General features: G+C 32.9%; 2 protein-coding genes across 4 annotated transcripts; one reads left to right on the top strand and one right to left on the bottom strand.

Moving 5' to 3' along the window:
- Nucleotides 1–952: 952 nt before the first annotated feature.
- LOC108318700 (DNA repair protein recA homolog 2, mitochondrial) lies at nt 953–6833 on the bottom strand. 3 transcript variants are annotated; one of them, XM_052873831.1, is made up of 8 exons: nt 6605–6833; nt 5807–5867; nt 5401–5618; nt 4326–4413; nt 2905–3077; nt 2062–2208; nt 1818–1952; nt 953–1599 (listed from the first exon to the last, which is right to left on the bottom strand). In XM_052873831.1, exons 1-8 carry the CDS (start codon nt 6677–6679, stop codon nt 1321–1323), a joined length of 1176 nt encoding a protein of 391 aa, XP_052729791.1. In that variant the 5' UTR covers nt 6680–6833; the 3' UTR covers nt 953–1320. The 3 variants fall into 3 exon arrangements, with proteins under 3 accessions (XP_052729791.1, XP_052729792.1, XP_052729793.1); XM_052873832.1 differs by having other exon boundaries at nt 5807–5890; XM_052873833.1 differs by having other exon boundaries at nt 5401–5626; nt 6605–6656.
- A 775-nt stretch (nt 6834–7608) lies between these two features.
- On the top strand, nt 7609–13103 carry LOC108323214 (protein FATTY ACID EXPORT 1, chloroplastic). Its single transcript, XM_017555589.2, has 6 exons — nt 7609–7833; nt 9020–9260; nt 11883–12050; nt 12181–12227; nt 12309–12349; nt 12806–13103. The coding sequence occupies exons 1-6, from the start codon at nt 7717–7719 to the stop codon at nt 12894–12896; spliced, it is 705 nt and encodes a 234-aa protein (XP_017411078.1). The 5' UTR covers nt 7609–7716; the 3' UTR covers nt 12897–13103.
- The last annotated feature ends 2377 nt before the right edge of the window (nt 13104–15480 follow it).

Consider the following 15480-nt stretch of genomic DNA (forward strand, 5'->3'; position numbering starts at 1 on the left):
TTATTATTCATGTAACTTCCTTATGATTCAAATCCTTCCCTAAATAAGTTAACAAGTGTTTAAAGGTTTTTTTAACTGTTTTTTCTGACTTTATTGAAATGTGTGGAAGATAAGTAAATGTGGAAAATTAATCCTATAAAATATCATTGAGTGAAATTTGTTTATTATTTTTTTATTTCAGAGGTACATATAAGAAACAGAGAATGACTAATCTCAATAAAAATATAAGAGTGTTATGGTTGTTCTAAGAAGGAAGGAACTCAAAAAATAACCAAAAAAAGAGAGGAGAGAATTCACAAAATAGAATGGAATTCTTTATTGATTGGATTAAAATGTATAAAGAAAATTTTCTTACAAAAATAAATGAATGTATTATAAATATATATAGTTATATAAATATAAATATATAACAATTAATGGCTCGGGACTTGCCTCCCACTTCTAAGGCTAGTATATTAGTCTAGATATATGATCTGCATATAAGAGGTTGTCTCGGATTTTAAACGATAGTATCCCATTTGAATAAAATTTTATTTGTAGGAACATAATTCCTTCTTTGGTATCTTATGGGAAATTTCTCATAATTTCGAAGAAACTACAAGTCCCATTTTTTTAAAATGACTTTGTAATTATGGAGATTTAGCTTAGGATGGTTGGTGCATGAATTTGAGGTAACACTTCTTTCAGGATCTCTCATTCTGTTGCTAACTTTGAATCTTTAATTGCTCTCCCATTCTATTAGTTGATGTATTGTGAATATTTCTTTACAAATTTTGGAACAATTCTTGTAAACGCATACCAACTGGTCGAAGAAATATCGAACTGTTTTATGATAATGATTGTTATTAGTTTTTTTTTTCATCAATAAGTGTTCTCACTAGAATCACTCTGATAAGGCCATCTGATTTGAGAAAAATAGTGTGCTATTGAGGAATCTGTAGATAATTTAAGATGATGAACAAGAAATGAAGACAGTTCATTTACAATGTAGTTCCATAGTTTGCATGTTTCTTTGACTAATGAATATAACCAATTCTCCCTATAAATACACAAAGGAAGTTGTCAAATGGTTTGAAAGAGCAATCAAATTTCTCATTTGGTAGTGTAATTTTACAATGTGCTAGATCCGAGAGGGTCGCATTCAGGTTACTTCAAATGCCCCCAGCTCATCTACACAATGGTTGATACTGGAATCACACAGAAGGCAATGTTAATTGCCTTCATATAATATTGGCAATGCTCAATTACAGAAAGTTAGCCCTGATGCCAATGAAAGAGATTTTGCCCTAGGAAATCCATGCTGGGCAAGTTCAAATGGTTTTAAAAATAAAGTCTTCTCATATCCTTAACCAACTTGTCACAAATGGCATCATTGTGAGCCAAAAACAATTCAGCTGCTTCTCTACTATCAAAAATCCCCCCCTCAATAATGTAGCTTCCCTCATCTTTCACAATGATTCCATGTTCACAGGCCAACTCTAAGACCTCTGACTCATGGCAAAAGCCTCTTCCAAACTTGATACCCAGTTCAGCCCTTTTAGTTGCTGCTGGTGCTAGTTTATTTTTCACCACTTGCGCACAGATCAGAACACCCTCTACCTGAAGCACCAGATATCAAAATAGAAGAATGAAAACAAGACAAGAGAGGGTTTTGGGAAAGAATGTGATAAATTGGGCAACTTTCCATGTTACTAAAAAGAAAAAACATACAAAAGTCACGTGCTAAAGGTGGTAGGAGTGGGAATGAGAAGTCTTCCTCAAAAGAATAACACAAACTACCGAGTTGGTCATAGTTTGAACAGTATTAAAGAACTAACCTTATCCTCAGTTTTGATCAATCTTATTCTTGTAAGTCTCAAACGAACGGCTGCATAGAATCTCAAAGCATTTCCACCACAAGTGACTTCTTCCACAGATCCATGTTCCTTGACGGATTTTGAACTCAATCTAATCTGTAAATGAAGATAATGCTGAATGATATATATGATGGTTTGGTATATCTTACAAATTGACTTTTCAAACTACAAGATGCAAAAACGTTCAAGTGAATAAGGCTTCAACCTGATTAATGAAAATAATGAGAGTTTGAGAGTGAGATAATGAATAGTGAATTTTCCGCAGTGCTTGAGTCATCATTCGTGATTGATAATCTCGTTTAGGACTAACTCCTAATTGATCAAGTTCGCATTTGGGGATGAGGGCAGCAACCTGGAGTGACAAAATTGTCTTATATGCATTTGAGTAAAACAAAAGATGAAATAATAACACTATTGTAACTGAATATTTTACAGTACTCAGACGCCCTTTTAGTGACTTTCATATTTCATGTATTTCATTTGTTTCATTATGTTCGAAGAATTAGGAGTATAGTTTTAGTATAAATGGGATTGAGGGCATTTTGTATTTTAGATCACATCAACTGTAGATTATTCATTGGCTTATTCCCTCTTTTCCTTCTTCTCTACCTAAATCCTACAATTTCAACAAAATGATTGAAAGAAAATATAAAAGAATAGGTGGATCCACATAGCTAGTCTAAATTATTGGATGAAGGTTGGTTACTGCTGTAACTGGGAGCAAGACACTCATGAAAGATTTAGTGCAAACGAATTTCACAAAAATGTAGTTTTGCTAAGCTAACAATGAGAATGCCTAATTTACATTTGAAGAGAATTTTATTCTTCTTTTCTAAAATAATGCAGATTCTTTTTCTTTGTTTTTACCAGGGGGAAAGATAGAGAAAAAACAGGAGAAAAGAGAACAAAAATGTAGACTTTAAGGCAAGTTCAACATGAGTTGTAAGAATGAGAACCGGTAACGATTAAAAGCAATCTAAATCCACCCTACTGGAACAAATCCTCTTGCAATGTAATAGGTATTATAGACAAAAATACAGTAACTTACACTATCAATCACAATCACATCTACAGCTCCACTTTTTGTTAGTGTATCAACCATGCTTAACAAATTTTCAGCACAATCAGGATGTGATACGAGAAGGTTTTCAGTATTTACACCTATTGATTCCACAAGTGAGAAGTCCAGAGCATTTTCAACATCAAGATATGCACAATATCCTGCCAACAGAATAAATGGAAGGTATCAAATTGACAGGACACAATAAGTTAAAAAGAACGATCCAACAAAAATAGGGAACAAGTGAAGAGTATAATTGAGCATCTTGCATGCTTCAATTGACAAGAAATAATACAAATTTGAGTCAATATTTCAGTTGAAACAAGTAAAAGAAAATCAGTTCTAGAGACATATAGCTTAGTGCATTTCATGAATGTTCACACTCCACCATTGCTATGCTGAGCTAATTCAATTAAGTATAAAAGCTTAGATCATCACCAAGAAACTAATCCACTCCCAAATGAAGTAACGACTTCCAGCTGCCCCCAATACATGTTTCATATTTTGTAAATTTTTCTTGCATGGTTTACCTCTTAATTATTTGCTTAGTTTGAAATTCAAAAAAGATTATTCTTTTCTATGCTTCACTTAAGGGTGCATGAAATGATATGATGTCAACTATAGAAAAACATAATTGATGGCAGTTTACAACTTGCGAGCCCATAAGGAAGTTTCTGTACAGTGACAGAGAGCCATTAACCTCCATATTTTTCCACTTGAAGGAAACATAAATGTTGCAAATACATGATTGAAGAATTTACTGACTTTGAAACTTAATGTAGCCTTATAGGAAGTGTATATATATATGCTTTGATGAATATTTGACCTCTAAAGCATCATTATTTTATCCCCCTACATTTTTTTAATCTGTTCACTTAGGAATGCGTATTAAGAATTGCAATCAATACTCTCATTTATATTAATTTCTTTTGATTTCCTATTCTCTCATTTATAACAAGCGTGTAAAGTATTTAAGAATTAAGTTAGGATACGGGCATGATTTAGAAGAAAAAGAAACCTCCTATGAACATCTTAATAAAGTAAACTTTAATTTTAACTCATTGTCACAATCTGATGTATAAGATGAAATTTGCATTTATTTATATATATCATAATTTGATCATATATCTAGTCGATATAGATTCTTTAACACAACACATAAAAAATCGGAGGGAGTAGAGTACAAATAAAATAATTTTCCATAGCAAGTTCCAAAAGTTCACAACTACTCCATGGACAAGAACTGGTCATAATTCCTACCTCTATTAACAACATCAATAGTACTCCTAAGAAACTCAAATAGAAAATCTCCATGAACAGACTGTTTTTCTCCGATAATATTATATTACTAATTGAGAACTTATTAGATACTCGAAGAAGGTCTAACAAGCTGAAATGCTGATAAGTACCTCCAAGTTTTTGAGCTTCTTTAATAATTTGAAGAGCAAGTGTAGTCTTCCCAGCTGCTTCCCGTCCATAAATTTCCACAATTCTACCCTAAAATGGTGAAATGCAATTACGTTCAAAATTCAAAAATATAATGGAAAAAGAATCTTACACTAGAAGTAAGAATCGTCATTTCCAGCCAAGCCAGTAAAGTGCCCATCTGTAATGAGTTGATCAACCAAAAACCATACTAATATACTATTGATAGCTAGATATTTCAAATTAAAAGGAATAAGAAAGAAAGTATATTTCAAAAATAGAGAAAGGCTGATATAGGTAAATAACTAAATGTTGAATCTTTACGCAGCTAAGAAATTCTGAAAGTGAATAATGCTTATACTATCATTATCAGGCTTAAAGAAAAATTCCCTTTGGCTGAAAAAGGTATAAATGCTGAATCTTAACGGCTGTCTCAAGAGCAGAAAGCTGAGTCGAAAGAGGGGAAAATAAAACCCTTTCAGGAGCTACTCTAAAATAATCATTACAGCTCCGTTTGCAGAATCAAAGCTCCTATAAACATAAACTTTCTAACTTCAGTAGAAAACACCGCCGTATAGGATACATAATATAAAAGGAGTCTCTCTAAGTGTATCATAAATACTAAACAACAGAAAGAGAAACCATTCTAAGCTTTTACATTTGCAGATTAATAATGAAACATTATTAAGTGAGAAAGGGAAATAGGATGAGGAATATGACCCCAAGATTCCTTGTCTGAAATCTGAATATATCGATATATACTTAAATATCAATATTCAACACTTTTAGGAGCTAAATTAAATATTGCAAAGAAATTTTTTCAGGCTCTGGTTTCATGTTAAAATTGACTAGTAAATTCAGGGCATTTGAGGCCATCTAAATATCAGAGTAAAAGTATATATATGTTCCAGTGCTACTGCTACACAAATTTCACTGGGTCATCCACCAGAAAACTATGAGCACATAATACATATCGCATCTTATGGATGTAAAAGACATTTTTCTTCCACCAAACAATTGTCAAAACTTTAAAGAGGAACTGCACAAATCCTGTTTTACCTTTGGCAATCCTCCTATTCCCAGGGCTAGGTCAAGCTTCAAGGAGCCTGTAGATATCACATGAGCACGGCGTACACCAAAAAATTTCTGCAGAGACAACATTGATTCCTTGCTAAACTCACTAGCAAGCTGTGATACAGCCATGCAAAGTGCATTGGCTCTCTCTTCTGCTTTGACATCATCACGAGTCACATCACATTCTAAATCTGAAGCTTCAGCTGAAATGCTTCAAATTTTATTATTAACACATCATTTAAGATAATTCTATTCTCAAAGATGAAACCATACTTCTATTCATACATATATACATACTCAAAAAGAAACAGATGCCCACAGAAAAAAGCAAACAAGAGTTAATGCCAAATAAACACACACAGGGACATTAGAGATAACATGGAACTAATACCTGTGGAAGAAAGCGAGCAGGTATTGATGCCAATTCTTGTCATCATTTGTCTACCTCCATTCTAGGTGGAAAAAAAAGGTATAACTTGTCACGAAAGGAGATGAAAATGGTTTAGACAGTGATCATTTGGGGGGGGGGGGGGGGGGGGGGGGGGGAGGGATAGAAAAAGCATACGAACATATACACAGTCTAGAGAGACAGAAAGGAAAATGAAATGCCAAAACTCATAAACATTTTGAAAGAACCCCAAATAAAAAACTCACTAAGGACAAGTTTCGATAAACTTCAAGGAAATAAACTCCTCCCATAAGCTAAAAAGCTCATGTATAAATTAAAACACGACAGAACTTCCATAAATTAGTTCATGTATAATCTAATTATAGTTCATCAAAGATATTAACTAATGTATAAATTTAGTTCAAACTTATTTTATTTTTCTTTCTCACTTTCTTCTCCAGTTAAGTGCTTATACAAAAATTTATCCTATCAGAAACTGAACCGATAACAATTCTACGAATTAATAACATTAGAAGCACCCAGCTCGATGGAACTATCAAACCAAATCCACAAATCCGTTGCATAGAGCATAACTACACTTCAAATTCCCCTTCTAATTGAACATGGTAAGTTACAAGAAAACTAAAAACTTTAATAGACGAGACTTGCCCCTATCATATTCAATAAGCACACGTTTATGTTCAGTCCATGTGTAAGTTGTTGCAACAAAATATGTGAGTGAGAGGTTTCGGAAAAGGAAAATAAAAACAACGATAATGAAAGTATATAGAGAGAGAGGACCTGAGAGAAGGAGGAGAGGAGAGAAGATGAAAGTAAAGGGGTGGCGAAAACACGGAGACGAGGCAAAAGAGACATTTTGATGAGACAACGGAGGCGCGCGGTGCCACTCGCTGAGACAGCACAACATGAAACTAGCTGTTGCTCATGATGTTCTTCGATCCCAGCTTAGCTATGAAAGAAAAAAACAACGCAAGGGTTTTTGGCGCTCAAGTTAGCTAAAATTAAGAGATATAGAATAAAACAACTAAAACTTCATCTATTTTCTTTTTCCAATACATTTTCATCTGAAATTTTATACAGAAATATAGAAAAATAAAATAATAAACAAAATATATATATAAAAAAATTCTTAGATAAAACTTATATGAATTTCTGGTTTTTTCCTTTCGTCAGAATTGGAACATGTTACATTACAACGTAACATAGTGTTTCAACAGGAAAAAAAAATAGTGAGATGAAACTAATTTTACTGTGATAAACTAAGACAATTATTTGGTTACTTTCAATTTTAGACTAATATTCTTAAAACGAGTATAAAAAAAATTAAAAACAAGTGACTTGTTTATTAGAATTATAATTTTATATTTGAATAAACGGCGTAAACATTATAATTAAACTTGCCACTTTTATTATGTTTATTTATACCAACTAAGTGTTTAAGCTAAAAAAAAATTAAAAATATGTAATTATAATTTTTTTCATTCAATTTTCTATTTTTAATTTCTCAATATTAAAATACGAAAACATAAAAAAAAATAGTCACGTATTGTCATTTAAACTATTATATAAGAGGTATTATATAAAGAGTAATTCTTATTTGGTCTACATATTTCTTTTTTCAATTTTACTCTTAAATATTCGTTTTAAGTATTTTTTTTAATTTAACTGTTTTAATTTTATTTGACTTTTTTAAAATTTAATTGTTTATTAATAACTGTTTATTAATATTTTACTTCCAATATGTTTCGGTAAACCAAAAAGTTATTTTGGTATCTAAATTTATAGAGCCAAAGGCTCATGGGTAGGTGGCGGATCGTTGACTGGTCTGTTTTTCACTCTCTTTTCCATAAAATCTTGTTTGTGTTCTGCACCGAACCAACTCGAAGGCAGTGATGAATGCAAACATGGCCGCGGCTACCACGATTTCTCAGCTCGGATGCTTCTCCGCCGTCCACCGTAGCATACACCTCCGCAGCCGCTCGCTTCTATTTCCTTCTCCTCGCTCCAAGGTCTTTCTCCTCTTTCTCATTTCCAAATAGTTTATTGCCACCGTCACTGTAACTTGGTAGGGTTCGTGGTAAGAAAAATTGCATGCATCAGGCTCGCGAATGTACTAGGTATTGTGTAGATCTAAAGCGCCGCTTGCTAAATCACACGTTACCAAGGGAAGTTTGAAGTAGCTGTCGTTGCAAAAAATTAAAGGAACTCTAACGTCGACGACTTAGAGTCCAGAGTGACGTTGTCTTAGAATCACAATTTTAGGTTCTTATTATGGATTGACTAACTTTTAATGCGTGTTTGAACTAATTGGTTTCTCTTAGGGAAAAAAATGTTATCGTGTTTTGTTTGCGGCTTCTCGGTGGTTGTTTTAATGATTACTGCTTAACCAGTCTTTTTCTAACATGATTTCGTGTTGAATATGGTGCTTTATGTTCATAAATTTGGTTTTCTGATTTTGTTGGTTTCAGTCACAGGAATTTTTTAATTTGTATTACTTACAAATCAGATTACTAGAAGAAGAGAAGAAGCATTAACATAAATCCATTATATTTTGGGATTCGGTAGAAAAAAGAAAGCAGTATGTTGTTATCATAAGCAATATATTTTTAATCACCGGAAATTTTGGAAATTTTGGAAATTTTGTGACGAGTTTCTTTCACATTATGTGATTTTTATTATTTTTTAATATGGATGTATGACAGTTATAACTCTGTGTGTCCCATTCCATCATATCTATCATTCACGTTCCTCTTGTGACTTGTTTCCTTTTGGGGTATCACTCAGCCCTTCTATGCCTTGCTTCCCTTCTACTATTGACTTTGTTGCTGCAATGCACACATAATCTACATCTTTCAGATTTTGGCGCCCATTACTACATATATATGCTTGTATTGGTTTATGAAATTGTAGTGAGAATACCCAAATTAAAAGGCATATAGCAGAGTACTGGGAGTCAATATGATCAAGTATTCAAGTTGGCCTTGTTGATGATTTGATAGATTGGCACGTTTCTCCACATTTAGGGAAAGTCATATTAAGTCTATGTGCATGCATATATCTTTACTTTGATATTGCAACCGTAGTGCTAGACAATATGGACAGGCTTGAATAACTGCATAAATAATATTTTTGTTAAATAGTTTTCTAGAGCAATTATTTGACATTGATACTGAACTGGAAGCATATCTCATTTAGTTATCAGTTGTTATGAGTCTGGAGAGGCATGACACAGATACTGCTGGGACTGATACCAAAAATACACTGAGTTATGCAGCTGATGTGTCAAAGCTACATGTTGAAGAAAAGCAGAACTCGTATTCAACAAAAGAGGACCATGATACTGAAAAAACAGGGGTTGGACAGGAAATACAAGGAAGTGTTGATCAACCGAAAAAGACTGCAAAAATCCATGACTTCTGTTTAGGCATTCCCTTTGGTAAGTGTTTCCTTGTGTAGATTATTTGCACATTAGTTAAGTTATATGATGCATTTCCCATACTCTGCTTGTTTGGAGGGAAATGGAGGGGTCGAGATTATTAGTTTTTTTTTTTTTAATTTTATCCTATTTGATTCAGAAATGAAAAGTAGAAGAAATGGGAGAGCTAAAATCCCTCTCTGCCTACCTTCAATATTGGGGAGGGGGATGTTTGGAGGAGAGGGAAGCTAAATTATAGTTTTTGGACTGTGTAGAATGAATTATCTCAATTTATTTACTTCTCATCTCCACCATTACTGTTTATTAGGGTCTGACAGTATTTTCTCTCCCCCTCTCTTGCAAACAAAATAAGGTGATCATTCCCTCCCCTCCCCTACTTTGAACAAAATACATTATTAGTGTGGGTGACGGTGTTTGGTTTAATTGCTCTTTTATCCCCTTCAATTGTCAATCTAAACAAAAAGAGAAAAAAGTGACTGGATTGTTGTTGACAAGTTAAGTCTGGCATACACTGTTTATTTTTGTTCCCTGAAAATTTTTCAGTAGTTGATAGCACCGTGTCTACGGCAAAAATCAGGAGCAATTTCTGACCTTTGCTTGACAAGAACACTGGTGCAGCATGTGCTTATTATTATGCAGCAGGTGCAGCTGCTTTTTGCCGCGAGATTGCCATTCTATTTTCTTTTTATTTTTTAATCCTTTTTATTTTTTAAGCCATTTCAATTAAATTCCCTTATAAATTGATCAGTTACATTTTCCTATTGTAAAGGTTAACAAAAATGCCCCTTGTAATGTTTCTTTCTTCCTCTCTTTTTTTCTGAAGTGTAACACTTTTGAGTCTCCCCTGTTAAGTCCCCCTTTTGTACGATAATGTGTGAACGTGAAGAGTTTTGTTCCCTTTTTTCAATATTCATGTGTGTGATATATTATTTTTAAATATACATATTGTTTTCCAAACTTCGCAATAGAGGCCATCCTGCCATTTGAGATCCCAACTATAGTGTTTTGCGGGGGTCACAGTTCCATGCTGCTATCAAAGATTAACTACTTAGGTTGAATTTGATGGAAGATGTTAGATTATCCCGTTTATTAGGTCTGGTCTAGGTAAGTTGAAATTAAAGCTCGTTCAAAGGAGATAGAAAACGATTATACCTTCTGTTCATGTTTCAGAGAGTGTAGTACACTAGGTGAAAGATATTTGAATATAGTGAATTGATTTATGTTAGGACATCACTCAGAATGATTGTCTGGGAAGCTCTGAACAGTGCCTATGTCAACTAACTATTGGCTTCTCATCATTGCTAAGCTCACTTCATCAATGAGCTAAAGCAGCTCAAGTTGGTTTCCAAATCCCTATTTAAGACTTGGTTTGACCATCTGAATCAGGATGATGAGAGAGCTCGTCTAACTAATGTCCCTCAACTTAAACAATTCTTTCTAAGAATAGCTAATGAAAAAGGAATCAGTCTCTAACCACCAATTTTTTAATACCGTTTAGCCTTATTGCATATCTTTAGAATAACTCAGTGACTGTCTTGTCCATACCAGGAGGCTTAAGCAACCAAAAAAGAGCTATATTGTAACTAAACCCCTATAATCAACGCAAATAGGTTGTATAAGCCTCTAATATTATGTAAACCCAAGAAATCTGTGTCTGCTGGAATCTCGAGTCTATGAGTCCAGCACGTGTAGCCTCATAATTGTTCTTTTCACAGACATCACAGGACCTCACAAAGTCCTGGACATCTCCCTGGCCAACCCTAAAGAGATAGCAGTAGAACAGGTTTGACTTTCCCTGTCCTCTCTCCAACCAAGGCCAGTCATTTTCTTCTAGAATTATCAATTTAAACTGTTTATTAGTACAGGTAAGTAGAGGGTGGAATTTCTCACCACAATGAAAGCAAATGCCTTTTTTCACTGAATGAACTCAAGGTAAAAGAGATGATGAAACCGTTTTCTCTTTTCAGTTGATGCTCTCCAATGTTGGCATACCAATCACAAGGATAAAGCAAAAAGAGAGAGACGAGCAAAGATTAGGAAGAAAAATTGGAAGTACTGTACTACGTAAGAGCTTGGGAAGAAAACCAGAGCTTAAGGCCCCTTCAGAGATTGTATCTCTGCCACAAAATTAGAAGTCTCCGATCAACCCTACATGCCGGCAGCTTCTTTCAAGTTTTAACTAACTGGTCATATCTCAACAGTGTCAATCCAACTATTGCCAGCTCAACTTACGCCTGCTAACTAACTTGCTTCTTGATGTCCGTTCTTCTCTTGTATTTGTATCTAGACCCTTGTTCCATCTCTTCTATTGTTCACCAACCGATACTTGTTATTCATCTGAACCTTAGGTCCAAAAATTGACCTCCATATAGGCTTTATGAAGTTTAGTATTACCTAGATTATGACTTATTAAACTTTTTGCACCTACCTGGCAGTTTAAACGGAACGCTATTCTGAACTGGATATATTATTTGTGGTTGATTTCTTTGTGACCCGTGGCATAAAAAATATAGAGGTGTGGTACATTATTTCGGTACTAAAAGAAAACATATATCCTACTCTATTAGGAAATCATTTCTTCCCCTTAAAGATGTTATATCCCATCTTTATCTTTTGTTTTAGGTGGTTTTGTTTTAACTGGAGGGATTGTTGGGTTCCTTTTTTCACGGAGTCCTGCAACACTGAGCAGTGGTGTGCTCTTTGGTGGTGCTTTACTGTTCCTCAGTACCCTTAGCTTGAAGGTCTGGAGGCAAGGAAAATCGAGCTTACCATTTATTCTAGGACAAGCAGGTATGTGATTTAAGCAGTAGTAATATAGTGATGGTCTTGGAAGAAAAAGAAAGAAGCTAAAAAAGGCTGCAGCCCGATCTTATTTGGATAATTGTTATATACTCTCTTGACTTGTTTCGGTATCTTGCAGCATTGTCAGGGATTCTTATCTGGAAGAACTTCCAGAGTTACTCATTGGTAGTACATCTATTTTTGTAAAACTGTTCTTGTGTTGTCTCATTTAATTGCTATACTTATTTGCTTTGCTGGATGATGCAGGCAAAGAAAATATTTCCAACTGGTTTTAGTGCTATTATAAGGTATCTCAATCCATTACTTTTTATCCTATTTAGTTGGGTTAAATATGTTTTTTCGTTTTCAAACTATTTTCAAAAATGGTGTTCTGTCCCTAAATGAAATTTATATACTTATTTCATCCGTTCATTTTATAAAAGTCATGTAAATTATCTTCTTCGGCAAACGATGAAGATAATATTATAGTTTATTGTGGAACTTCATTTGTTACAGAAAAACACTTCACGTGCCGTTTGTTAAGAGGATGTTTTACATTATTTGCATAGTCAAAATAGTATATAATTTAGTTTAAGTACGAAATACATTTATTTAGAATAATTTGAAATGAAAATCATATTTAACCCTATTTAGTTATATACTTTGTATTTGAGATTGATAATTTTTTTTTTAGCCTCTTGGGTGTTTGATTGTCTCAATTTCGATCTGATTCATTTATGCTTCGAGATTTTTTTTTTTCGCAGTTCTGCAATGCTCTGCTTTTATTTCTATGTGCTTATCTCTGGAGGAAATCCCCCACCTAAGAAATTGAAGCCATCTTCCAGCACTGCATGATGAGATAGTCAAGGTTATACTAGCTTATAAAATATGGAGATATAATATCTTATTTTTCTGTGAATTGAAAATAAGGCTGTAAGCTAATTTGGCCTTGTTGCTTTCGAAAATAGATCAGCCAAGAGGTACAACTGTGATTATTGCATTAGATTCGTAGGGCTTTTGTGGAGTATACACTAATAATATAAAATTTGATGGAAAAGATAATTTGTTTGTGCAACTACGTAGTTTCGATACTTTGGTTATAGGGCACGTGGAATGAATAAATATCCTGTTATTATTATTTTGGTATGATTGAGAATGAATCTCGTGCCTTCTGCCCAATGTGTTTAGGATTAAAAGAAATTATTGAACATAACTCGAGGCCACAATATATGCTAAATAGAAATATTTTCTCGCAAGCTCAAAGAAGCATATGTCTTACTTTCGTGGTAAACAAAAGCATTTTCTTTTATTATGGTTGCTGCCAATAATTTTTTAACGTTTCCTTATTTCTTAAGAAGATATGCAGGGAAATGAAGATGTGAAGACCTAAACTTAGTCGAAACTTAAAAGTAAAAAGAAAAAAAATGTACCAATCTCCTAATGTTTTCGATTTGTGGTTTATTTCAAAAATTAGTTTACCCTGATATTGTAATGCCCATAAGAACTGTGATTGGGTTAACTGGACAAAAACTATTCAATACAAAAAGAGTACTGTCACCCGACAACCACTGCCATCAATGCAATTATTCGTAATAGCCATAAATGGAACAAAATAAAAGAATTACTTAAGCAAACAAAAGAAGCAGAAAAAGAGAGAGCATATCATTTGGTAAGTTTTATGATATTATATTTCCTACTTAATCATAATCTTTCATTTATGCAAATTCATTTTACTAATTAAACTATAATATTTTAGGTTGAATTTCATCGACCATTCAAAATACTCAATTTAAATTGTTTGAATTGAATTTAGGTGCCAAACTTGTAAAAAGAATTATTAACATTTAATATGTATTATATAAAGATTAATGAAAACTATAATGACTTAAGACTATCTAATATTTTTTTTTTAATATATGTACATTTATTTGAGGGCGACAGGGCAGGGTTATTTGGAGAAATATTAGATTTTAAATTAGGATAAAATAATTAATAATGTTTAATTACGTGTTTCATAAAGATTTATTTGAATCATGAACAAATGGTAGTCTAAAGAACACCTAATAAATTCTCGATCATATGACATTAAAGTATGATGTTTTAATGTTTGTAATAAGAATCAAACAAATGAATTGTCAACAAATTCAAGTTTAAAACCAAAGAAATGAAATGGTAAAGGATTTCCAAGTTACGATATTGTACCACCAAAGTCCCTAATCGGGAGCATATTATCTTTCATTGTTGGCACCACTTTTGTCATCTTTCGTAACTCTATTGTCTCCTTTTCAATAAAAGTATTTTTGAATACAATGCAGCTAACAATTGACATCTTTGTCACATTGAATATCAAAATTTTAGGCTATAAATCTGATTTAACAAGTATTAGATGGAAAATGAAAGCACCAATGTTATAGTTATGATCCCTTTCGGGCAAGGATCAATCTCTAGGGTTTTGGAACGAGAAAAAGAATTTGCAAGAAAGAAAATACTCAATTCCATTAATGCCCCTTTACTAGACAACAACGCACTTATATAGTATTGTTCTTTTACTAACTATGCCCATCTTAAAAGTTTCTTCTTATTGGAAAAGAGAAAAGGTGCAAAGGTTCAGAACAGGAAAAGGAATCTAAGAATTGAAAGAAAATTCGAGTTGGCGACTAAGCGTAATCACTCATGCAGCTTCACTTTTTTAGTCTCTTTTGGACTTAGTTCCATGGCCTTAGGTACTTGGCCCACTTGTACTATGAGGTTGTTTATATATAATAAAAAATTTATAAGTTATAATTGTTTTAATTTATTTTACTATAGATATTAATCAATCAATTAAAATTTTTTAAAATATTTATTTGCAATGTGTTTTTAATATAGGTATATAAAAAAATTAAAATATTAAATTAAAAAGTTAATAAGAAAAAAGTTGACGGACTAATTTGTTAACTTATTAGCTCGTCGTCCTTTGATGGTACGATAAAGATTTTCAACATGTTTTGTAAATACGGGTCAATTTGTTCAAATTTTTGTTTTATATATTAAAATTTTGACAATAAACCTCAATATATATTTACACAATAATTATATGTCAAATTTGATTGATTTGATATTTACATAAATTTTCTAATTGATTATACAATTGTATCAAATATACTACAAAAGATACAAGTTAGTTTTCTTAATAAAATCAATTTAAAATAGTAAGCTACAAAAAGATAAAATCAATGCACACAAATTTCATATTCCTCCAATGGAGTTACATTCTGTTAGTCAAAACAACTTTACTTTGACTTTTCACTGATTCAAGATATTACAATATTCTTACAATTGAATACTTGAAAGAGAATACAACCAACATAAGTTTCTTGAGTCACACAAGAAACAACCATAACATAACAAGAACCTCCCTTACAGGTATGAACTCATACTAGGAACACCATACAAACAC

The sequence above is a fragment of the Vigna angularis genome, chromosome 2, assembly GCF_016808095.1.
Source record: "Vigna angularis cultivar LongXiaoDou No.4 chromosome 2, ASM1680809v1, whole genome shotgun sequence".
In the NCBI taxonomy this organism is placed as follows: Eukaryota; Viridiplantae; Streptophyta; class Magnoliopsida; order Fabales; family Fabaceae; genus Vigna; species Vigna angularis.

What these genes read in the sequence shown, in the direction of transcription:
- LOC108323214 (XM_017555589.2), top strand. Translation starts at nt 7,717, where the DNA reads ATGAATGCAAACATGGCCGCGGCTACCACGATTTCTCAGCTCGGATGC. An exon ending in ACTTCCAGAGTTACTCATTG is followed by an intron (nt 12,228 to 12,308) that starts GTAGTACATCTA and finishes TGGATGATGCAG; the next exon opens with GCAAAGAAAATATTTCCAAC. An exon ending in GGTTTTAGTGCTATTATAAG is followed by an intron (nt 12,350 to 12,805) that starts GTATCTCAATCC and finishes TTTTTTTCGCAG; the next exon opens with TTCTGCAATGCTCTGCTTTT.
- LOC108318700 (XM_052873831.1), bottom strand. Translation starts at nt 6,679, where the DNA reads ATGTCTCTTTTGCCTCGTCTCCGTGTTTTCGCCACCCCTTTACTTTCA. An exon ending in TCCTCTCCTCCTTCTCTCAG is followed by an intron (nt 5,868 to 6,604) that starts GTCCTCTCTCTC and finishes TTTTCCACCTAG; the next exon opens with AATGGAGGTAGACAAATGAT. An exon ending in GAATAGGAGGATTGCCAAAG is followed by an intron (nt 4,414 to 5,400) that starts GTAAAACAGGAT and finishes TCACCATTTTAG; the next exon opens with GGTAGAATTGTGGAAATTTA.